Source organism: Vipera ursinii (genome assembly GCF_947247035.1).
Source record: "Vipera ursinii genome assembly, chromosome: 13".
Taxonomy (NCBI): Eukaryota; Metazoa; Chordata; class Lepidosauria; order Squamata; family Viperidae; genus Vipera; species Vipera ursinii.
The window spans coordinates 11,444,764-11,469,327 of record NC_139526.1 but is presented as its reverse complement, the minus strand read 5'-3'; the positions used below and the strand labels follow the sequence as shown (position 1 = coordinate 11,469,327).

General features: G+C 42.4%; 2 protein-coding genes across 2 annotated transcripts in view; one reads left to right on the top strand and one right to left on the bottom strand.

Annotated features, from left to right (window-relative positions):
- Positions 1-24,564, bottom strand: part of LOC310646177 (ankyrin repeat and fibronectin type-III domain-containing protein 1-like) — a gene marked incomplete at its 5' end in the record, with an annotated part of 598,148 nt that overhangs the window by 408,046 nt on the left and 165,538 nt on the right.
- ABCA3 (ATP binding cassette subfamily A member 3) overlaps positions 1-24,564 on the top strand; it is a 64,090-nt gene that overhangs the window by 316 nt on the left and 39,210 nt on the right. Inside the window, 5 exon segments of the mRNA XM_083372731.1 lie at positions 238-327; positions 11,256-11,347; positions 15,323-15,587; positions 21,718-21,845; positions 23,835-24,000. Of these exon segments, the coding sequence (XP_083228857.1) occupies positions 11,294-11,347; positions 15,323-15,587; positions 21,718-21,845; positions 23,835-24,000 (613 nt within the window). The 5' untranslated portion in view covers positions 238-327; positions 11,256-11,293.

Sequence of the window (24,564 nt, the reverse complement as noted above, 5' to 3'; positions counted from 1 at the left end):
ACAGCCTAACTGAATTGAGCCACATTCGAGGAAAGGCAATCATATAACGTCTGATAAGGTCTCTTTTCAACAGGATTTTGTCCCTTGACAAGAACAAATAATACTTCTGTATTTCAACTTGCCAGGACAGTACACTGAAAGTGGCTCTTCTAGAAAAACAGGATTGTAAAATCACAGGACAGCCGTAAATGATGGCATTTGCATATCTCAAAAAGTTCTTATTTTTGTCAACAACAGCATAACAGAGTTGCAAGAGACCTTAACATTAGACCAACAATCAAGACGCAATGTCCCAATCAAGCAACTGCCAGCTAGCCTTCAGAAGTTGTAAGTGCTTCATCACTGGAGATTTTTCAAAACAAAACAAAACAAAAAAAACAGACATCTGTCTGAAATGGTATAGGACAGGGGTCTTCAAACTTGGCCCTTTTATGACTTGTGGACTTCAACTCCCAGAATTCCCAGCCAGCATGGGGAAAGTATGGCCCCTTCATGACTTGTGGACTTCAAATCCCAGAATTCCTCAGCCAGCATGGGGTAACTATGGCCCCTTCATGACTTGTGGACTTCAAATCCCAGAATTCCTCAGCCAGCATGGGGGAACTATGGCCCCTTCATGACTGGTGGACTTCAAATCCCAGAATTCCTCAGCCAGCATGGGGGAACTATGGCCCCTTCATGACTTGTGGACTTCAAATCCCAGAATTCTGGGAGTTGAAGTCCACAAGTCATAAAAGGGCCAAGTTTGAAGACCCCCTTGGTATAGGATCTCCTGCTTGAACAGGGGGCTGAATTAGAAGACCTTTAAGATCCCTTCCAGCTCTATTCTGATCGATTGATAGAATATAAATGGAGAGCAAATCCTATTCCCTTCTAGCACTGTTTGATGTCACCTAGTTTGGGTAAGGAAACGTGTGCAAGAAAACCACCAAGCTCAGAGGGCACCAAGGACCCCACAGCTCAAATACAAACTACAAATATTCTAGCGGATTCCTTCCTAGGATGGTATTGTTCCTAGCGATTTTTTGCAAATGGGAACCAGGTCAGAATCCTGCCCTTCAGGATAGTTAACAGGGCCAGTCTTCCAGGAACGCCAGTGGAAATGTCCTAATGTCCAATTCTTTGCCATAACCCCTCCACAATTTAGGGAGAAATATATAACTGTCGCAGGCTTTGTTCCTCTTTCCACATCTTCAGCTTGGCCCTGGCAGGTAGGTTAAAGAGCAAATAGGTGAGCAGGTAGGTTGAGTGATAGATGGATAGGGACAGGTAAGTTGGTGGGCAGGCAGTTGAATAGCAGGCAGGTTGCGTAGCAGATAGGCAGGCAGGTAGGTTGAAAGGAAGATGGATACGCAGGTAAACCAGTTGGACGAATAGGCAGGTAGGTAAGGCAAGTAGGTAAGACAGTCAGGTAATTAGATAGGGTGGCAACAGGTTGACAACTTCTACAATACTCTGGTAATTCAGTTATCCAGTAGAGTGTTTTGTTCTGCTACTATAATGGGCTTAATAGTAAACTGATCCATAGCCAGGCAACTGAGCTTAGAGACAAAATCTGCACTGCATTGTTAAGAATTTCACAGCTAATTTAATTTGGCTGGGAGAGCACTGGTAAGTCCATTCTGTGTTTAATTCTCCAGTTTCAAGATATTTGAAATGCAGACTGGTCCGTAAAGAGTAGCAGAGGGAATAAAACAAAGCTGAGGAACAGGCTAATTGTTGGAGGTAGAACCTGCAGTTCTGGGGAGACAACAGTTCCAGGCAAAATTGGCCAACATGTTTTTTGATGATGGAATTTGTAAAATCAGCAAGATGTACATGGAGCCCTTTCTGCTCCAGAACATTTTGTTGTTAGTTGCAAAGTCGTGTCCGACCCATCGCGACCACATGGACAACGTTCCTCCAGGCCTTCTTGTCCTCCACCATCTTCTGGAGTCCATTTAGGCTCACGCCTACTGCTCCAGTGACTCCATCCAGCCACCTTATTCTCCGTCGTCCCCTTCTTCTCTTGCTCTCAACCTTTCCCAGCATTAGGCTCTTCTCCAGTGAGTCCTTCCTTCTCATGAGGTGGCCAAAGGATTTGAGTTTCAACTTCAGGATCTGGCCTTCTAAAGAGCAGTCAGGGTTGATCTCCTCTAGGACTGACCGGTTTGATCGCCTTGCAGTCCAAGGGACTCGCAGGAGTCTTCTCCAGCACCATAGTTCAAAGGCCTCAATTCTTTGGCGCTCAGCCATTCTTATGGTCCAACTTTCACTGCCATACATTGCAACTGGGAAGACCATAGCCTTGACTATACGCACTTTTGTTGGCAGGGTGATGTCTCTGCTTTTTAGTGTGCTGTCTAGATTTGCCCCAGAACATATACAGATTTTTTTTAAAAAACACATACTGGATATTTTTAATGCTTAATAGAAAAAGAAGACACTGTATATTTTATATGGTTTGAACCTCGTCTTGAAAATGAAAAGATGAATCAGAGTTTCCCCAGTGTAATCCGCTGCAAATGTGTTTGGACTGCAACGCCAATTAGACTGTCTAATAACCCACATAGTAACATCGCAGTTCTTCTCAAGTTGCTCAATTGGGAGAGAGCAGTTAACAGAGTCTTCTTCAGCAGAGAACGTTCTCATGAAATATATAGTCCTCCTGTTCCACTTTTGGCCCACAAACACCAATAAATTACGCCTCGGGCTTTTAACACTGGCTTCCAGAAACTCTGCCTTTCAAATTGGTTGGACTTTAATCTCAGAATTCTTTAGCGGTGTTGAAATTCTGCAGGCTGAAATCCGCCCCATATGGAAGTTAGGAAAGAGTTACTTTGAAGAAGGACTAGAAGTCCTTTAATGTTCTCTCAATGAGAGATCAGACTCCAAATGTCCTACTCTTCATCTGTTCTCTTGTTCTGGCTGTAGGTGTCCTGGATTTTTCAACAGCCTCTCATGGGAAAGAGAATTCAGATCGGTGGCTTGTTTATTTCACAGCTAGTAGGACATTTCTCACGACACATGGCATAAGAGATGTTCCTTTAATGATGTTCCTGCCATTCAGAAGGACTAGAACAGAGAGACCAAAGATGGCCAAAGATTGGTACCCTCTCATATCACTTTCAGATGTTGACATGGGATGCTGAAATGAAGATGCAGGAGAGGAAAATTGCCTTGTTTACTCAGCAATGCTCTTCTTTACAGCAATGTTTTCCAACGTTGGTCACTTGAAGATGGGTGGACTTCAGCTCCCAAAATTCCTCTGATAGCTTGGCTGGCTGGGAAATTCTGGGACTTGAAGTCCAGCCATCTTCAGGTGACCAAGGTTGAGAAATACTGCTTTACAAGATTGCCCAGATAGAGGAGCTTAAAAAGCCAAGATAGCAACACTAACCATGCAACTGGAGACTTGTTTTTTTTAATATTTATATAAAAATTGGAGAGAGAGAAAGAAAGAAAGAAAGAAAGAAAGAAAGAAAGAAAGAAAGAAAGAAAGAAGAAAGAAAGAAGAAAGAAAGAGAGAGAGAAAGACAGAAAAAAGACAGAAAGAAAAGAAAGACAGAAAGAGAAGAAAAAGAGAAAGAGAGAGAGAAAAAAGAAGGAAAAGAAAGAGACAGAAAAAAGAAAGAAGAAAGAAGACAGAAAAAAGACAGAAAGAAAAGAAAGACAAAAAAGAAAAGAAAGAGAAGACAGAAAAAAGAGAAAGAAAGAAAAACAAAAAAGAAAAGAAAAAGAAAGAAAAAAGAAAGAAAAAGAGAAAGTTGACAGAAAAAAGACAGAAAGAAGAAAGAAAGAAAGAAAGAAAGAAAGAAAGAAAGAAAGAAAGAAAGAAAGAAAGAAAGAAAGAAAGAAAGATAAGGTTCCAATTGCATGGTTTGTGTTGCTATCTTGACTGTTTTAAGTCCTCCTCCTGGACAATCCTGTGTCCAGGATTGACAAAGCAGTGTCTTTCAACCTTGGTCTCTTGCCGATGGGTGGTCTTCAACGCCCAGAATTCCCCAGCCAGCCAGGCTGAAGTCCACCCATCTTCAGGCAGCCAAGATTGGAAAACATTGCTTTAAAGAAGAGCTCTGAACAAGCAAGATAATTCTATGTATACATACATGTATTGTGGATCCATACAAAAAGAGGCGGTGCTGAGGCCACCCTCTTGAGTTTTTTCATCTCTCCTCCAAGAGACACCCCTGAAAAAGCAAGAAAAACAAGAGCACCAGCGGCAGGGGTCTTGACCCAAAGGAATAGCTGAGAAGCTTTTAGGATCTGTGTCCAAAGCTCTCATCCTACTGTTGTGATTCCGGGTCAGCCTGTGGGTTCGGCAGTTGGGTCGGACGACTCAGAGGAGGAGGGGGTGTTGAAGAGCTTGCTGATGAGAGCCCTCAGCCAGGCCCCTCCCACCTGGTCACAACGGAGACCCAGCTGTGTGAGCCTGACAGCGTGGATGAAGATGACCCACAGCTGGCCCTGTTCAAGGATGCCCGACGCAGGAGGCAGTCAATCAGGAGTAAACAGAGGAAGGCAATGGGGCACCTCGGAAGGAGGCAGAGAGAAGCCACGCCCTGAACTGTATAAAAGGGGAATGTGTGGGAGGGCTGGTTTGCTGAAGGCAACCGGTTGAATAGCTCCTGTTTCATAGCTCCTGTTTCATGGTTCGTGTCTTGTTTTGCTCTGTTTTATGTTAATAAATTTGGCAGGCTTAGTTCCAGCCTCTTGCCGTTTGTAAAGGGGTTGTCCCTGCTCTTTCTGCAGGGCCGGTAGCAGGCTGGTACAGAACACCTACTGCACATATTAAAAAAGGCACTTTCTCAAAGAAATGACTTCGCAACAAGGCGGTACCAAAAATATGCAGCTGCACCTCGCTCATTTCTTTTATTTCTCTATCCATTCTCTGCTCCACCAAACATTCGTGTTCCCTGCAAAGAGGACAAATTAAGTAAATATGGCACTATTGTTGCTGCTGCTGCTGCTGCTGCTAAAAATGTCAGCTAGGCCCACAACACAACACAGGATCTATTCCCATGTGAGAATGCAGAATGGGGGTGGGGCGGGGGTGACACAATTGGATCTTGCATGCTTAACAAATAAGCTGAACTTCCCAGACATCCAAATAGTGAAATCAAACACCCAAAACAGAAAAAAGCTTTTCCCTCCCCTTGCCAAGTTTATTTCTTCATTAGCCAAGGAGGCCAAGTCCTTTCTGGAAAAACAGCTTCTGAAATTTGAGCAGCCAGGAAGGTTTTTATCTGGAGGGCAAAGTGACATCAGAATGGCAGTTAACAGTGAAGAGGAGAGTAATGTAACTCTTTTATCAGCTTAATTTCTAAGGACGATTGCATAAAACAAATCTTGATCTGGGCACTTTTCCTGTTTGAAGAAATAATTTCTACTGAGCATGCCGACCTATTTTGCCTGCTTCAAGTTGCACTTTGTATTTAAAACTTTTTCTTTTCTCAAGAAGGATTGAAGGAGACTCATCCGGGATTGCAAAATTTATTGGTTCCAGAGGTTTACTAATAGCTGAAAAGCAGTTAACGAGCCATTTCCAAAAATGATTAGGAAATGAATTGTGTCAGATTGTTGATCGATGATAGCTATTCCCCAGAGCTCTTAAATCCCACCGGAAATTGCTCTTTTGTTTTGTTTCCTTGCGAGGAGCAGCTGTCTGGAATGCTTGCAGGCAATCCCAGGTCCTCTCCTTGTCCAGAGAGGGTTTACAGGTAGTCCTCGACTTACGACAGTTCATTTAGTGACCATTCAAAGTTACAACGGCACTGGAAAAAAGTGACTTACGACCGTTTTTCGCAGTTGTGACTTTTGCAGCGTCCCCATGATCATGTGTTCAAAATTCAGATCCTTGGCAACCGGTTCATATTTATGAGCGTTGCTGGATCCCAAGGTCCTGTGATCCCCTTTTGCGACCTTCTGACCAGCAAAGTCAGTGGGGGAAGCCGGATTTCCCCTAACAGCCCAGTTGCTAACTTATCAGCTGCAGTGATTCACGTGACAACTGAGTCAAGAAAGGTCGTAAAATGGGGCAAAACTCACTGAACAAATGTTTCGCTCAACAGTAAAAAATCTTGGGCTCGATTTTTGGTCGTAAGTCAAGGACTAGCTATACAAAGAGCCAGTTCCCTTCGCTGATTCTTCATTCTGCTGTGGTCGTTGACTCTGCTCTTTGAGCTGGAAGGGACCTTGGAGGTCGTCTAGTCCAACCCCCTGCTCAAGCTGTCTTCATTTTGCCATTTCTTCTCCCGAAACGCTGTTTTGCATTGCAATTTGGACGGCTGTCAGTTTGCATGTTTGCTTTGTCATAAAGTCCTCTGACCCACTAGAGTGCTATATTTCAGTTTATCCTCATCCCACCCCTGTATTTCAGCGGCGTGTTTCTCTTGCGTTTTGTCAGGTGTGTTCTCCTCTCCTGCAGTTGTCCATCACGGTAAGTGGGTTTTTTTTCCTCCTCCACCTTGTGTAATGTTCCTCTTGTTCTTCAGATACCGCAACCTCGTGGGTGTGTGGTACACCCTCCCAATGATTGTTTGGTGTGAGATAATTACGACACCTTGCAGGCTTCCTTGTTTGCAAAATGTTCTTTTATAAAGGTCACCTTGTGCCTTTGTTTAAAAGGGTGTATTTCTTCTCCTGCCCTAATCCAGATAATTAGAGATTTTTTCACCCTTTGTTCACACTTATTTGGGGCTCTGTGCCAGTAGGAGGCAATTGCCCTAAGTTGGAGGCATGTCTGAACCGAACACAAGCAAGCTACTTTCTTTTCGATGTGCAGTTTTTTTAAAGGGAAGCTTGAATGGTAGGAATGAACCTTGCCAAGATCAGAGATGCAAGCGTGCATCTCTGGCTTTACAATAAACCTCCCAGGTAAGATGGGCAGTACCTAAGTTTGGCTAATGAATAAATGCAATAAATCTGGGCTAAAGCAACATAGCAACCATTACGTCTGTCCCTTTTCTAAGGTGTCTCTGCTTGTCTGTCTTCCTGTGCCATTAATCACTCTTTGAAATGAATGAGAGTCAGGAAGAGACGTGACTGACTAAGAGGAGCTGTTTGCATGAGAAAAGGGTTGTATAATTAGACAAGGTTGGGTAGTGGAAGCTGTGAAAGATGAAAAGCTTTTGAAAAACAAAATTTTGAAATGCTTTTGTCCACATGCTGGGAGCAATGGAGAAGAACGCAGCCAGGCATAGCTTGATTTAATCTGCGAAGTGGCATATAGTAGAACAGTGTCTGAATTTAAGCATACTGCTGGCTGAGGAATTCTGGGAGTTGTAGTCAACAACTACAGTAGTCAATCTTAAAGCAGCCAAGTTTCCAGATGTTTTAGACTACATACTCCATCATGTATTGGGAAGTATGGAGGTTGAACACACACACACACACATATATATATGACTGATGAAAACAAATAAGTTTGAAATGCATATCAGTCTCCCTTTAATTCTTTGTTAGCAATCTAAAAAAAATTTACACAAATATGAGCTGTCACTGTTGTGACTACTGCCTGTCGATGACCTTCGGTTAGGCTGAAACAGGAAATAAAGATTTGTCCCATGTTTGGGGCCTAGCAAGGTAATCTAAATAGCTAACAAACATTTAACATGATGACTGATGAAAACTAATAAGTTTGAAATGCATATCAGTCTCCCTTAATTCTTTGTTAGCAATACACACACACACACACACACATATATATATATAATTTAATTTTTATTTTTAATTTATTTTTAATATTTTTTTTATTTTTATTATTTTATTTTATTTTTATTTTATATATATATATATATATATATATATATATATATATATATATATATATATATATATATATATATATATATATATATATATATATATATATATATATATATATATATATATGTACCCAGTCATTAAGACTGATAATCATTAACCAGATGGCCAAATCCTCAGTGGCATATGATTTTGTGTATTATTGCACAAGTCGACATTTAGAGTCCGGCTAGCAGGTAAAGTGGTGCACACAGCTTGCCCCAAACAATTTTTAAAAATAATCAGGAAAGCTTGGAGAAAGGCTAAACGTTTATTCATATCTGATGTACTACGTAACCAGGGCATGTAAGATGGCAGTGGCGTAGCGTGGGGGGTGCAGGGGGGGCTGGCCGCACCGGGCGCAACATCTGGGGGGGCGCGCTCGCACTGAGCTGCTCAGGGAGCCCCAAGGGCTGCACAGAGTCGGCTTGGCTCCGCTCTTGAGCTGCTCTTTCTTGCAAAGCGAAATGAGTCCGGCAGGTGAGATGGGCAGCCACATAAACTGAATAAAATAAATAGAAGCGGCCAACTCTCCACCCAGGCTCAGGCCAACCGCAAGCGCCCCACAGGCGCCCCGGCAGGCTTGGCCGAGCGAAGACGGACCCGCCGGCCGGCCGGCCTAGCTTCGTGCGCATGCGTGGCTTTATTTAGCAGGGCTCACGTGCGAGCTTGAATGCAGCGGCTCTTGCAGGTCGGAGCCCCGCCCAGCCGCCCTCGAGAGGGACCCGGAAGCATCCCGCATGTGCGCGACTCTTCTTGGAAAGTCTACGCCACTGCGGGGCGCGTCTTTTCGGCGGTGCCGTGACGTCACCGCCCGCCCGCCCCTCTATTTCCGCTTCCGGTTGCCTTGCCCCGGGTGCTGACAACCCACGCTACACCACTGTAAGATGGTGATCAAAGATCAGAAGACAAGAGTAGTTGGAATAGTTAAATTTGCCCCTCCCGGGTTCAATTTTGATCTTGTGAGGATTGATTTGTTTTTAAGATTAGATGTCCAGGGGATATTTGGCTGTTGATGGAAAAGTACTCACTCCGAAGTGCTTTTCTTCCTTAATCTTTACTGCCTTTCTTATTAGCATTTATATGTTTTTCCTTCTAACTTTCTTTGCTTCTGATTTTGGTATTTGAAGCCATTTCAGCTGCAAAGCCTGTCTTGAACTCTTGATAGTATTTACACATCTCAATAAATTGTACCACATCTAAATTTTTTCCATCCTGGCTCTTAAAGGTTGTTGAAATACAAGTTTGGGAGGTCAGCCTGAAGCAGAGTTGCAGGAGAGTTGCAGCCAGGTTGAAGGAAACCAAAGTTTAGAAAAAGCGATGAGATTCTAGGCCAAAACCTGGATTTTGGCACAAAGTTAGTGTTTAAAGAAACAAAAGAAGAGGAGAAAAATTTGATCACCGGAGCGTCCAGCCTTGTACGTTTGCAAGATCATAACTGTTGGGTAGAGACAAAGTAATTCTCATGTGCACATCATCTGCAGATGTTCCTCACACCACCATCAGGGTCCTCCTACCAGAATTGTGTAGTGTCGCTTGCTTCCTCTTTGCTGGTTGCTTATGGCAGTGAAGCTGGCTTGTGTGTAGTTTATGATTGCTCTAGACATCCGAAGGTTCAAGTTGCAAAGCTGAATTCGGCATGCAGTTGGCTGCAGTTAAGAACTTGAGATGCTTAGTTTTTGAAGGCTAACTGTATAATTCATGAGTGATTGTTTGGCCTTCTGAGTGAAAAAAATTTGAAACAAAAGGGTTCTCTGATTGTAGTGGAGTCAAAATAACACTTTTGTGTTCAGAGTCAGGGCGAGAACAGATAAACTGGCTGCAAGTACTATATACCATGTTCTCTACTAGAACAAATATATCTTATGGTGAAAGGAATGCATTATGTGCTTCACCCAAAACATCTGAATAGAAAGAGAAATTTGATTTCTGCAATGCTTCCTTTTGTGTGTGTGTGTCAAATCCACAACTTAAAATTGTATTTCTGATATTTATATGGTTTTAAAAGAAATAGGAAAAAAAATAATGCTGGATTTGCACAACACACAAAAATGAGCTGATTTTTTCCCCCACGAGTAGCTGCATTTCATTTATTTTTCTTTTTATGCTGGACTATGACCATAACGTAGGTTTGATTTGATATTTTTTTTCACTTTCCAAAGCTATTGTTATAATAAATTTAATCACAGTAGGTTGCTGGTCCGAGTGGGTTCAAAATCTCAACCTTTTCTTTTAGTTATGGAATAATTGTTTTATATATATATCAAACTAACCATAATGACTTCGTACAATATGCACTTACCACTGCAAAGATCTGCTTCGTCATTGAGGTTCAACTGAATAGAGCAGCTAGATGTCTCCTTAGAAATTTGGGGCTTCCCACCATCACTTGTCATTTCCCTAGTTGGATCCAGCCATTGGGATATGAAACCTAAAACATCTGGACTACATTGTCCATAGATTAGAAGTTTCCAAATATGAATCTCCTTAATGAAATTGGTGGTTCTGCACATCATCTTTAGCTATAAGATTATTCATTCCCTCATTTTGCCCAAGGACATTTTATGTGGCACTTGAAGGGGATCCAGAAAACCTCTTTACATCTCCTGGTGGATGGACAGATATGGTAGGTAGGTAGATAGATAGATAGATAGATAGATAGATAGATAGATAGATAGATAGATAGATAGATAGATGACAGATGGGTGGCTGGATAGATAAATAGATGATGGATGGATGGATGAATAGGTAGGTAGGTAGGTAGGTAGGGATAGATAGATAGATAGATAGATAGATAGATAGATAGATAGATAGATAGATAGATGATGGATAGGTGGCTGGATAGATAAATAGAGGATGGATGGATGGATGGATGGATGGATGGATGGATGGATAGATAGATGGATGAATACAGATTAGATAGATAGATAGATAGATAGATAGATAGATAGATAGATAGATAGATGACAGGTGACAGATGGGTGGCTGGATAGATAAATAGATGATGGATGGATGAATAGGTAGGTAGGTAGGGATAGATAAAGATAGATAGATAGATAGATAGATAGATAGATAGATAGATAGATAGATAGATGATGGATAGGTGGCTGGATAGATAAATAGAGGATGGGTGGCTGGATAGATAAATAGATGATGGATGGATGGATGGATGGATGAATACAGATTAGATAGATAGATAGATAGATAGATAGATAGATAGATAGATAGATAGATAGATGATTCTTATATGATGTAAATACAGTTATGTAACATACACAGACATATCAACTTGTGCAATATATAGATATTCTGTCTTTGTGAACCACTAGTTTATATTTTACAGGGATTTCTTTGCTCCAGGACAACAGTATGGTTGTTAACAAACAGGGTTGATATCCAAATTGTCCCTCCATTTAATGGCTCTTTGATGGTTTGTATTTTTATCTTATGGCTCCAATATTGCTTTTCCACAGAATTTGAGAAAGTTGGTCCTCCCATTCCAAGTGAAAAGATGGTTGTGTTACGGCAGTTTGGGCTTCTTCTCTGGAAGAATTACATCTTGCAGGTGAGTTGGTCAGGGACCATGAAGAAATGACAGGAAGGCTATCCATAAAAATGAAAGGGTAGAGGTTAAAGCTTGTTGCAAGCCGGTCTTCTTGAATCTCCTCCAGATAGGCTGGACTTCAATTCTGCTCATCCTCAGCTTGAGGGTTATGGGAAATTGAAGTCCAACACATCTGCAGAAGACATCAAAATCAGGGCGTCTGCTTGAAACATGCCTTCATTTTTGATCCTGGCTTTTGTAAAGTTTTCCACCTAGCCTCACAAACTCCTCTGGGCTACTCAGGAACTTCAAAGAGCCAAAAGAAACTCCTCAGCCAAGGTTTCAGCAGAGAAAGCAACTTCATTTTGGCCAAGACAAGAGTTGGGTAACCACCTCCCTCTTCGTGGCTGCTCAGAGGGACAGGGGCACACCCAGAAGAGACTTCTTCCACTTTTTATACCTTTTCAGAAGAAAGAGATTCAGGTCTCTGTACCAGGAGCAAGGAAGCACAGAAAAACAAATCCCAGGATACACATCAACACTCATACACATCAATCCAGGCTAACTCACCTTCCCCCTCTACCTATTTCCTGGATCACTGAACCTTACCTTTCATGCTCCTTTCATGTAAACAATCTCCTGTATATTTAGCATGAGACATTTACTTTTTAAATATGCATGAAACACTTGCTTCTATCTATAAGGCTCCTTGCATGTAAAAAATTATATAAAATGGCTCCAAAATAACACTACTAATATCAAGCTTAAGCATAATAAAATCGTAAGCACAATAAGGTCCCTTCACTTTCACGCCACACAAGATGTTTTAGCTATGGATTGTTGAAGAAACGATTGGATTTGCCCGATGTTCTAGCTAGCCATAAACCCTAGTTCCAAACCATAGTGCTGGTTTTACTCAACCTGCTAAACTCAACGAGCCTATATTATGGCAGAGCAGTTTGAGGGCTCTTGTGACCCTAGGAATCTTGGTCTGCCTCCAACAACTACCATTGTATTGCAAAGTTTAATGCGACAGATGGTGAAAATTATTGTCAGCTTCAGTATGCTGATATTAATGTAATATTTTTTCTTGATTCTTCCCAAAACCATTGAGAAAGCTAGCTACCAGCTCTCGTTCTTGCATCTCTTACTCGGCTCAAGATAAAAATCTTACAACTGATTACAAGCATTGCATCAATTAACAATTGTAATGTGCTAAAACCCTGTTGTGTTTGCATTTGCATAACCAACCTATCTTCCCCACCCTTCTCATTCCAGTTTATATTCTAAAGCAGGGGTCTCCAAATTGGGCAACTTTTAGATGTGTGGACCAACTCCCAGAAGTCCCCAGCCAGCATATTAGCATGGCTGCTTGAGGAATTCTGGAAGCTGGAAGTCCACACATCTTAACAGTTGCCAAATTTGGAGACCTCTGTTCTAAGGCAAATGATGGGAAATGCAGCGCAGAAAAGCTGATGCTCCTTAATAGAATTTATAATTTGCATATTGGACTCTTGATTTCTTTTCTGTTATTGTCAACAGAACTCTTCTCCTACAGCATCCAAAATTCAGATTGGTCTTTACACAAAGTCCTAATATTTCAGTTTTACAGGCTCTCTTAAATAGAACAGGCCTTTAGAGGCACGGGCAGAATTTATTGTAATTTATAACCCTGTTTATCATTCATATTATGCTTGCTGTTGGGCCTATTACCGTATTTCTAGTCTGTCTAGAGTCTATCCTATGATTTGTAGTTTTTAAAAGGAAGCGAAGATGCCGAGTTCTTTACAAGTAGATCATGAAAGGTTGAAAAATTCCAGACTTGTAAATGCCAGTGTGTCCATATTGCTTTTTTATCCTTTTTTCTTCTTCTTCTTAAAATGCTTAATAAAAGTATACTAAATATTAAACCAAAACAGTGGCTCAGTGGGTTAGGGCGCTGAGCTTGTCGATCAGAAGGTCAGCAGTTTGGCAGGTCGAATCCCGAGTGCCGCGTAGCAGAGTGAGCGCCTGTTACTCGTCCCAGCTTCTGCCAACCTAGCAGTTCGAAAGCAGGTAAAAAATGCAAGTAGAAAAATAGGGACCACTACGGTGGGAAGGCAACAGCGTTCCGTGCGCCTTTGGCGTCTAGTCATGCCGGCCACATGACCACGGAGACGTCCTCGGACAAGCGCTGGCTCTTCGGCTTTGAAATGGAGATGAGCACCGGCCCCTAGAGTCCGAAACGACTAGCACACATGTGCAGGGGAACCTTTACCTTTACTTTACCTTAAAGATTAAACCAGGCTGGATGCAAAGGCTACTGCAGTTGATCCAATATCCATTACAACTGAAAAGTGTGGAGGAAGAAGCATCGTTAACTTGACATCCAACAGACTGTAGCAGCAATAAACCGGACCTTTAGCAATCCATAGCTGAACATCTGCCAGTCAACCATGACCACCCTCATCTTCAAAGCGCCATTCAAATGTTTCATGCTCCATCTCTCAGCCCACAGGAACATTTTTGCGTGGGGGGGAGCCATTGCTTTTTTTTTATAGAATGACATTGATTTGAGAAGGGCTGGTTTGTTATTTCAGCCACATTTGGGGATTTTTGCAAGTGTCTTGCTAGTCTCCTGAATGATTGCTTTAGCTACCTAGGATTGGTGCTCCTCACATCTGCCTGTCTTTATCCTTGGGGAATTACAGTTCTAACACTGAAACTGCCTTCCAACTGAGTCATTCTGTATCTCCAGATCGTTTTCAACTACATTCTGTAAATCTCCAGCAGAGATAGTTTCCAGGTTTCACTGCCTACGGTTATTATTGTCTCAAAGGTGCCTTTTTTTCAGGAGACAACTGGACTTTCCTGTTTTTCTTTGAAGACCTTTCACTTCTCATCCAAGAAGCTTCCACAGCTCTGACGGGATGGTGGGGAATGGAAAGATTTATACTCCTTGCAGAAAGCTGGTCATTTGCATCCTTTTAGAGAGTCGTTGAGGCCACTTGGAGGTTTACCTGTGTCCTCAGGGTCACCTGAGTGGTGCCAACGGGTGGGTGGAGCCTTCTTGGCTGCATAATGTTTTCTGCCCTGGGTCCCTTCTCTGTTGAAGACAGGTGCAGGCTGTTGGGGATGAGCTGAAGTCAGAGTTGATGAAGCTTCTTGGATGAGAAGCGAAAAGTCTTCAGGGAAAAACCAAGAAAGTCCAGTCGCCTCCTGAAACAGCGCCTTTAGGGGACAACCAGGACCTGGATGACCCGGAATCTCCGTAGACATTTAAAGGCTGTTGTTATTGTTGTTGTTATTGATGTGATTTTAACTGGAAGTGGCCAGGATGGAAACGGAAAACATCTGTCTGGTGTCCCACCTGGTCCCTTTCCTAGTGAAAGTTGTACGCTGCATATGAAACCAGAAAAGTGGTCCCTGCAGTGCTCTTGGTCAATTCCTGGGACTCTGGAATTTCCAATCCTTGGTCAGTCACCCTCCTAAAGTCCAGGAGAAATGTTCAACCTTCCACCCAAATTTACTTCTGAAGGTCCCATTGGTACCACCTCGTTTATTTTCAAGGCTCACCAAAATCCTTACATTTCGTATTGATGTAGGCAGGATGATGATGATGATGATGATGATGATGATTGCAGCATCTTGCATACACATGATTGTGATTTGCAATTTTATTTTTGTTTTGCTGGTTTTACGATTTTGCCCGTTTCCAGCAAAAACAAAAAACAACACCCATTGGGGAAAGTGTATACACTTAATGACAACATGATTCCCTTAACGACCAGCATAAAAATAGTTGTAAGATCGGATCCCGTCACGCGGGGTCTCAAATTATGACGGCAGTGACCTACAGCGGAAATCCCAATCCTCCCTGTCGTAACTCCTGCAGCATGCCCAGGTAATGAACACCTGGCCATTTGGGGTCTTCTTGAACCGTGAACACCCAGTTGTAACTCCACCCAGGAGCTTTTGCTGAGCCTCACTTTGCACCATCTCTGTTTCCTTCTGCAGAAGCGGAAAATTTTGGTGACGCTGATTGAGATTTGTCTCCCCTTGTTGTTTGCCGCCATCCTTATTGGCCTGCGCCATCGTGTCCACTCGGTCAACCACCCCAATGCCACCTTGTACCACAGCAAGCAGGTGGACAGGCTGCCCAGTTTCTTCCATCGCTGGCATTCGGGCGTCCCCTGGGAGCTGGCGTACGTCCCCTCCAACAACACAGCCGTGGAAAGCATCGCCGAAGCGGTGGAGAAGGCCTTGGAGATCAATATCAAAGGTCTGCAGCCTGGCAGGGCAGTCTGTGTTCCGGGGTTTCCGCCTGGGAACAGAGGGAGACTCCTGTAACTGTAGGGCCTTCTGTTGAGCTGACCACGAGTGATTCAGTGGTAAAAATGCCTTCCCTTCCTCTCGTTTTTCCTTCCCTTCCCTTCCCTTCCCCTTCCTTTCTCTTTTCTTTCTCTTTCCTTTCTTTTCCTTTCCTTTCCTTCCCTCTTCCTTTCCTCTTCTTTCTTTCTTTCTTTCTCTCCCTCCCTCCTTCCTTCTTTCCTTTCCTCCTCCTCCCTTTCTTTCTTTCTTTTTTTCCCTCCCTCCTTTCCTTTCTTTCTTTCTTTCTTTCTTTCTTTCTTTCTCTTTCTTTCTTTCTTTTTTCTCTTCCTCCCTCCTTCCTTCTTTCCTTTCCTTCTCCTCCTTTTCTTTCTTTCTTTCTTTCTTTCTTTCTTTCTTTCTTTCTTTCTTTCTTTCTCTCCCTCCCTCCATCCCTCCCTCCCTCCTTCCTTCTTTCCTTTCCTCTTCCTTTCTTTCTTTCTTTCTTTCTTTCTTTCTTTCTTTCTTTCTTTCTTTCTTTCTTTCTTTCTTTTTTCCCTCCCTCCCTCCTTCTTTCCTTTCTTTCTTTTTCTTTCTTTCTTTCTTTCTTTCTTTCTTTCTTTCTTTCTTTCTTTTTTTTCCTCCTTCCCTCCCTCCTTCCTTCTTTCCTTTCCTCCTCCTCCATTTCTTTCTTTCTTTCCTTCTTTCTTTCTTTCTTTCTTTCTTTCTTTCTTTCTTTCTTTCTTTCTTTCTTTCTTTCTTTCTTTCTTTCTTTCTTTCCCACTCTTTCTGACTCACACTAAAACTCTCTTAGGACACCCAAGGGCAATCTGCCATAAAAACATCGTTTTTAAAAAGCAACCCTGCCTGTCCTAAGGTAGCTCAGGGCAATCAGAATGAGACAAAGAGGAAATGTCTGCTAAACAGGAAAGAAACCATTGCAGATAGTCCTTGACTTACAACAGTTCATTTAGTGACCAAGCTTACAACAGCACTGAAGAACATGATGTAGGACCGTCTTGCACGGTTGCAACCCTTCCGGCATTCCCAGGATCACGTGATCAAAATCCAGATGCTTGGCAAGTGGTTCACACTTATGACCGTTGCTGTGTCCCAAGGTCACATGATCCCCTTTTGCGACCTTCTGACAAGCGGCGTCAAAGGGGAAGCCGGATTCATTTAACAACCGGGTTACCAACTTATCGAGTGCAGGGATTCACTTAATAGCTGTGGCGAGAAAGGACGTAAAATGGGGCAAAACTCATTGAACAACTTTCTCAGCAGCAGAAATTTTGGACTCAGCTGTGGCTGTAAGTCAAGGAGTGCTAGTACGTTGCTGGCCTCAGACAGAAGAAGACCATCAGCCCAATTCCCAATGCTTCAAAGATGGGGCTGCCGTAAAAAAGGCCGTGCCCCAGGTACCTTCTAACGTAGCAGTCTCGCCTAGTGGGAAGTAAATTAGCACCCCCAATGAGGTTTGGCAAATACAGGCAAGTCGTACTGAGCATGTGCAAGTTCTGCATTAGTTTTTCCACTAATGGCTAGCCTGGAGAAATCAGAGAATCTGGAGAAGATATCAAGACAGGAGAGGTCTGACTTATCCTTTGCACATCAAATCCTGCATCTTGGTTTTCTTTTTCCCCAGGAAACCCAAGTGAAATTGGAGAAATGGGTGAAATATTCATCACAAGACAAGGTGGCAGCCAAAAGGGTCATTATAGACGATCTTTACAAGCTCAATTATTCCTTGGCGAGCCTCCATGTTCATAGGCAGTCTATCGGTGTATACTAGCAAACAAAAATACGGTTGCTTTCATTGCCTTGTTTTCTGGCCTCCCAGAAGACAGGTTGCTCATGGTTGGTTCATGGTTGGGTGCAGTCAATCTATAGTCTTCCTTCTCTAATTGGGCTGGCAGTTCTTATTGCTATAAGACTTTAGCTTAAATGTGGATTAGTGAATAAGTTATAATTAGCTGGGTTTGCCATACTATAATCCAATCTTTTGATTATAGCATGGCTCAGCAAGCAAAATCTTAACTAAGCCGATGTGGTCTTGTGCAACCAGCTCCCTGGCTTCACTGGGAAAACATTGATCTCTTATAGGACCTTTATGGCATACTATCACTGGGGACCCGATTGAGCATTCCCATGCTCCATCTCAACATCTTTTTTAGATCGTGGTGACCAAAACTGGATGCAGTATTCCAAGTGTGGCCTTTCCACTTGGAATACTGCATCCAGTTTTGGTCACCACGATGTAAAAAAGATGTCGAGGCTCTGGAAAGAGTGCAGTGAAGAGCAACAAAGATGATCAGGGGACTGGAGGCTAAAACATATAAGGAACGGCTGCTGGAATTGGGTATGTCTAGTTTAATGAAGAGAAGGATGAGGGGTGACATGATTGCAGTGTTCCAATATCTCAGGGGCTGCCCCAAAGAAGAGGGAGTCAAGCTATTCTCCAAAGCCCCTGAAGGCAGGACAAGAAGCAACAGATGGAAACTAACCAAAGAGAGAAGCAACCTAGAACTAAGGAGAAACTTCCTGACAGTTAGAACAATTAACCAGTGGAACAACCTGCCTCCAGAAGCTGCGAATGCTCCAACACTGGAAGTTTTTAAGGAGAGACTGGACAGCCATTTGTCTGAAATGGCATTGGCTCCCCTAACAGTCCTTGATCAATATTGTTGGGCTGGAAAAAAGTCTCCACAAACATGTTGCTGAGATACAACCTTGTTCTTCTTGTCCATCAATGCAAAGTAAATAATCTAAAACAAACTGTGAAGATTGATATGCAAAATTATCTCACTGTACTTTCAACCGTTTTAAGCCTTGGAGATTGACTGTCAGGCCGGAAAGCAGCTAACTGCCTCACCTTCTGCAGTTGCCCAGGTTCTTTCAAATGCACTTACAATACAATACAATAACAAAGTTGAAAGAGTCCTTGGAGGTCATCTAGTCCAACCCCCTGCTCAGGCAGGAAACCCTATGGCATTTCAGACAAATGGCTGTCCAATCTCTTCTTAAAAACTTTCAATGTTGGCGCGTTCACAGCTTCTGGAGGCAAGTTGTTCCACTGGTTAATTGTTCTAACCCGTCAGGAAATTTCTCCTTAGTTCTAAGTTGCTCTTCTCCTTGATTAGTTTCCATCCATTGCTTCTTGTCTTGCCTTTTAATGTCTTGCTTTCCTGCGGAAGGTTGAATGAACATGCCGGTGCAAGTCAGTTGCAGCGGAAGGATCTATCATGTCTTATTTTATTGAAAGCAGGAAGAGTGTGATGCAGAGGAAGCTTTCTTCACTTTTGTAACAAACCTCCCAGGTCGTGACGTGATGAAATGTGTCAGCTCCACCAGGTGGACCAAACCAGGAAATCAATCCTACAGGAAAGCTTATTTAGCAAGAAAGAAACTGCTGATTGTCTACAACACAGTCCTTTCAGCAAGTCCAAGAAGGCTCCACAGCCGTTTGCACCACTCAGGTGACCCTGAGGACACAGATAAACCTCCAAGTGGCCTCAACGACTCTCTAAAAGAATGCAAATGACCAGCTGCTTGCAAGGAATAGAAATCCTTCCATTCCTCATTTGGGTTGCTTCGACTGAAGGTGCCAGCAACAGAAGTGTCAGTGAGTTGCGCAGAGGTGTGAGATCAGCTACGATCTCTGAAAGTGCTCGACGTTTTGGGGAGCAGTAGTCTCCCTCCGGTGCTGAGTGACTTCTGAGGTGGAAGCGGTGTGATCGAAAGACGAAACGAGGCAAACATGGAGGGCTAATAAGTAGACCAGGGGTAGGCGACCTTGGCTCTTTTATGACTCATGGACTTCAACTCCCAGAATTCCTGAGCCGGCATGGCTCAGCTTGGAAACTTCTCCCTTTCCCCTCAGTGTGGCTGACTCAGGAATTCTGGGAGTTGAAGTCCACAAGTCATAAAGCGGCCTAGGCCTAGACCAGGGGTAGGCAACCTTGGCTCTTTTATGACTCGTGGGACTTCAACTCCCAGAATTCCTGAGCCAGCGTGGGGGAAACTTTGGCCCCCTCATGACTTGTAGACTTCAACTCCCAGAATTCCTGAGCCAGCAGCATGGCTCAGCTTGGAAATCTCTCCCTTTCCCCCCAGCGTGGCTGGCTCAGGAATTCTGGGAGTTGAAGTCCACGAGTCATAAAAGAGCCAAGATTGCCTACCCCTGAACTAGGCTAAAAGCTAATCCAAATAGAGCAGGGGTCCCCAACCCCCTGGTCCGTGGACCAGTAGCGGGCCACAGCATGCCAGCAACCAGTCTGCGCAAACAAGCAAAGCAGGCAACACACAAAACCACGCACCCTCCGTTCCACGGAAAAACCTCTCTCCACGGAACCGGTCCCTGATGCCCAAAAGTCTGGGGACCTCTGATATAGAGTGTCATGATCATCTATTTGGTTAGCTAATGTTCGCTCCTTACAGCCCAACACGGTTTACATGGAGCTAGAGTTCATAACAAACCGGCCGGTGAGAAACTGCTGTGTCATCCTTGCAACAGAAATGTGGTTAAAGCATTTCATCCTGGATAGTGCTGTTAGCGTGGGTGAATTTTCAACATTTTGGTTTATTTTCTTTTGAGAGGAGGCATCAGAATTTCATATTTTTTTTAACGTGTGCCAGTGTGTTCACAGAAAAAAAATGACAACAATGATGATCTTATCTTAAATTTATCTTTATTGAGTTTGGCTATGAGAACAAGAACCTTGCAAGGTCTCACGCTGGATCTTTTTCACCTAATACAGTTAGTCCTCGATTTACCAACAGTTCGTTTAGGGACTGTTCAAAGTTACAGTGGCCCCTGGAAAAAGTGACTTATGACCGTTCCTCACACTTACGACCATTGTAGCTTCCCTAATGGTCACATGATCGAAATTCAAACACTTGGCAACTGACTCATATTTATGACGGTTGCAGTGTCCCTTCTGACAAGCAAAGCCAGATTCAGTTAACAACCCTGTTGCTTAACAATTGCAGTGATTCGCTTAACAACTAGAACAAGAAACGTCATCAACTGGGGCCAAACTCACTTAACTGTCTCACTTAGCAACAGAAATGTTGGGATCCATTGTGGTCGTAAGTTGAGGAGTAGCTATATAATCCAATGAATTGGGATGGCATGTGCCGAGCCACTTCCGAATGTTGTCTCCTTGTTCTGGACATAATAAAAAAAAAATGTGTCCCTTTTTGCCTGGGAAATAGTTCCTACACCTTTTCATCAAGGAGTAGCTGCACCCCAAGTGCAATGACTGAATGACACGAGTTATTTATTTATTTTATTGCATTTATATATTTAAAAACCGCCCATCACCCTTACTGACTGCCTCTGGGCGGTGTACAAACATATATAAATATTATAATAAAAATAATTAAAAACAGGAAGGCCCTGTCCTTTGTTTGTTTGGTGCTGGATTGGGTTGATTATAATATTCCTCTCGAGAAGGAGGAATATTACTAACACATATTAAGTTTTTTATTTTTTATTTATTTATTTTATTTTAATCCCATTTATATCCCTCCCTTCTCCGAAGACTCAGGGCGGCTTACAATCTAAAGCACAAATCAATGTGCTTAGCAATAGCCTTCATTCTATGTACCGTATATGCCTGCTTATTAGGGCTTTCGCCCCCCCCCCCCCCCAAGCAGCATCATTCCTTTCTCTCTACCACGTTTTTCTAGCCATTGATAAAAGGCATTCCCTGTTCCAAAACATACTGAATCTTCTTTCTCTTTCATTTTCAGTGTCAATCTATCCATTTCTGCACAATCTGAGTTTTTTTTTTAATTAAGTCCTCCTCTGTTGGTAAATCTTCATTTTCCCCCAGTGTTGAGTGGATACAATTCTTGCTGCAGTTAATACATGTAAAATTAGAGATATACACTCTCTCTCATAGTTTCCTACAGTTATGCCCAGGGCTTTTTTTCTCATTGAACGCTCAGAACGGAGTTCCGGCACCTTTTCTGGATGGAACCTTGTAGGGTAGGCAAGGTGGGTTGTATAACATGTATGAGTTCCGGCACCTTTTTCTTTTACAAAAAAAGCATTGGTTATGCCTAACAAATTACTGTGTGGTTTCTGTTTAACTCTGTAGCTCGAGGGTTTCCATCCGAAAAGGAGTTTGAACACTACATCAGGTTCGATAACCGTTCAGGCAACGTACTGGCGGGACTGGTTTTTGAGAACTGTGTGACTAACAGCCAGGATCCCTTGCCGCTCCAGGTAAGATCTTTTCTTGGTTGCTTCTCTTCAAGTACACCTTCTCAACTCTCAAATTGGTGCATGATAGTCTCTTACCCAGGAATTATGAAAACTAGATCTATACATATGTGTGTGTAGCATGGTTAGGTGTGTGTCATGTATGTGTTCCACTCTGAGAGCAGGCAACTAAATTTCATATAATAATAATAATAATAATAATAATAATAATAATAATAATAATAATAATAATAATAATAATTGTGCCAGTCAATTCATTAGTGCCAGTCAATTTGAGTGTTCAGTTGACTGAGTTTCATGTTTTATGAATAAAAGTTTTATAATAATAATTTTAAGGAAGTACCTGGTTGATACCTAGGATGCTGGCAGCAACCTGTGTCAACCATTAGTGCCAGTCAGTTTGAATGTTCAGTTGACTGAGGTTCATGTTTAATGAATAAAAGATAATAATAAGTTGGAAGGGTTAGGGTTAGGGTTGGAGCATTTTTGATGTGTGCCATTGTGCCCACAGTAAAAAATGACAATAAAGGTTATGTTATGTTATCTTATCTGTCTAGGAGCATTCCTATGGAAAATGTAGGCAGTGAAATAGAATGGATTTAGATTTAGATTTTATTAGATTTATATACCGCCCTTTTCCCGTAGGACTCAGGGCGGTTTACAAGGTGTTTAAAACATCAATACAAAAATTAAAAAACAATTAAAAATGATTAAATGGAATGGAATAGAATAACAGAGTTGGAAGGGACACTAGAGGTCTTCTAGTCCAACCTCTTGCACAGGCAGGAAACCTTATACCATTTCAGTGTGAAATGGTTGTCCAATCTCTTCTTAAAAACCTCCAGTGTTGGAGTGTTCACAACTTCTGGAAGCAAGTTGTTCCACTGATTAATTGTTCTTGTTGTCAGGAAATTTCTTCTTAGTTCTAGGTTGCTTCTCTCTTTAGTTAGTTTCCACCCGTTGCTTCTTGTCCTGCCTTCAGGTGCTTTGGAGAATAGCTTGATTCCCTCTTCTTTGTGGCAGCCCCTAAGATATTGGAACATTTGCATATTTTCACATTTTTTTCTGGTGCGTGTGTATCCATGCATACTAGTAAACATGTAGCTGGACTGGAGAACACTACAAATATAGTGCCTGTAAACATGCATGGGTGCTTAGGTGCCATGTGCCAAATCCTTATATTTCCCATACATTTCACTTTCTGGTTCATAACCTTAGGACCAGATATGCTCGCTGAATTATTTTTGGTTCTCCTAATACGCATCACTGCTAATAGGCAACATGTTTCCCAGCCATTTTAAGTCAGGAAACATCTGGAAATCATGGTATAAGCCATGCTATTTAAGTTAGTTTAAGAAAAAATAAAATGGAGGGTGGCCAAGGAGCTACAAACATCACATCTCTCTGTCTGCTTTGCTGGCTGGAGAATTCTGGGAGTTTATTTATTTTTATTTTATTTTAATTCCATTTATATCCTGCCCTTTTCCGAAGACTCAGGGCGGCTTACAAACTTAGCAGTAGCCTTTATTCTATGTATATGCCTGCTTATTAGGGCTTTTACATAACCCCCAAGCGGCATTATTACAAAGTCAGCTTATTGCCCCCAACAATCTGGGTCCTCATTTTACCTACCTCGGAAGGATGGAAGGCTGAGTCAACCTTGAGCCTGGTGGGATGCGAACCTGCACTAATTGCAGGCAGCTGGTGTTACTTAAGGAGGCATTAGCCCACTGCTCCACCAAGGCTCTTGCAGTCCATACATCTTCAAGTTGACATAGTTGAGAAATCCTGTTTCAGTATGACCTTCTGCCATCAAAGCAGAAGCCCACCCAGATGCACAGAATGTGGTGGAGGAGGGCACACATTTCTTAACAACATGTGGGCTGGATGTTGTGTTACTCATTCCAGGCCAGCCAAGGGGTTGGATGCAACTAGCTTTGAATGGCCTCAAGCAATGTCGTGGACTCTTATCTCATTGTGATTTGTCCGCAGGTTAGTTACCGGCTACGTTTCAAATATAGCCCTAGGAACGCTCCTGCAAGTGAGAGGACAGGATTGAACCCCAACTTGGATCGAGACTGGATCACCCACTACCTTTTCCCACTGTTCCAGTTACCAGGACCCAGAGAGGCAAAAAGTGATGATGGAGGCACACCAGGTAATCTTTTCCTAATGGTTATTTTATGCCGAAAGATCATCAGATCTTCAGTAGGACCTGGAAACACAAGGAGCTGTTCTCTACTTCTGACTGGTTTTCGATCTTTCACGTTCTGTACAACATGAGATATGCATTATTTATTTATTTATTTTATTTATTAATGGGACTTATATCCCGCCCTATCTCCCGAAGGACTCAGGGCGGCTAACAACAATAACATATAACAGAAATTAAGATAACATTAAAATTAAAGTCATCTGTGCAATAAATTAAAATTAAAATTAAAAATTGTAAACATAATTAAACATATTATCTCATATTGCGTAACCCTTAACATGTCTCTAGAACCTATGCTGTCTATTGTCCTCAGGGAAAGGGCGGTATATAAATGTAATAAAATAAATAAATAAAATATTGTCCCCACCCCAAGGACCATTCTTGCGAAAGACAAAGTTGGCATAAAATATTATAACCTGGCGCAAGTGTTGAACTAGAATTATGGGGATCGAGGTTCAATTCCACCCTTAGTTTTAGAAGGTGAGTGGTCTTTTGGTGGTCTCTCAA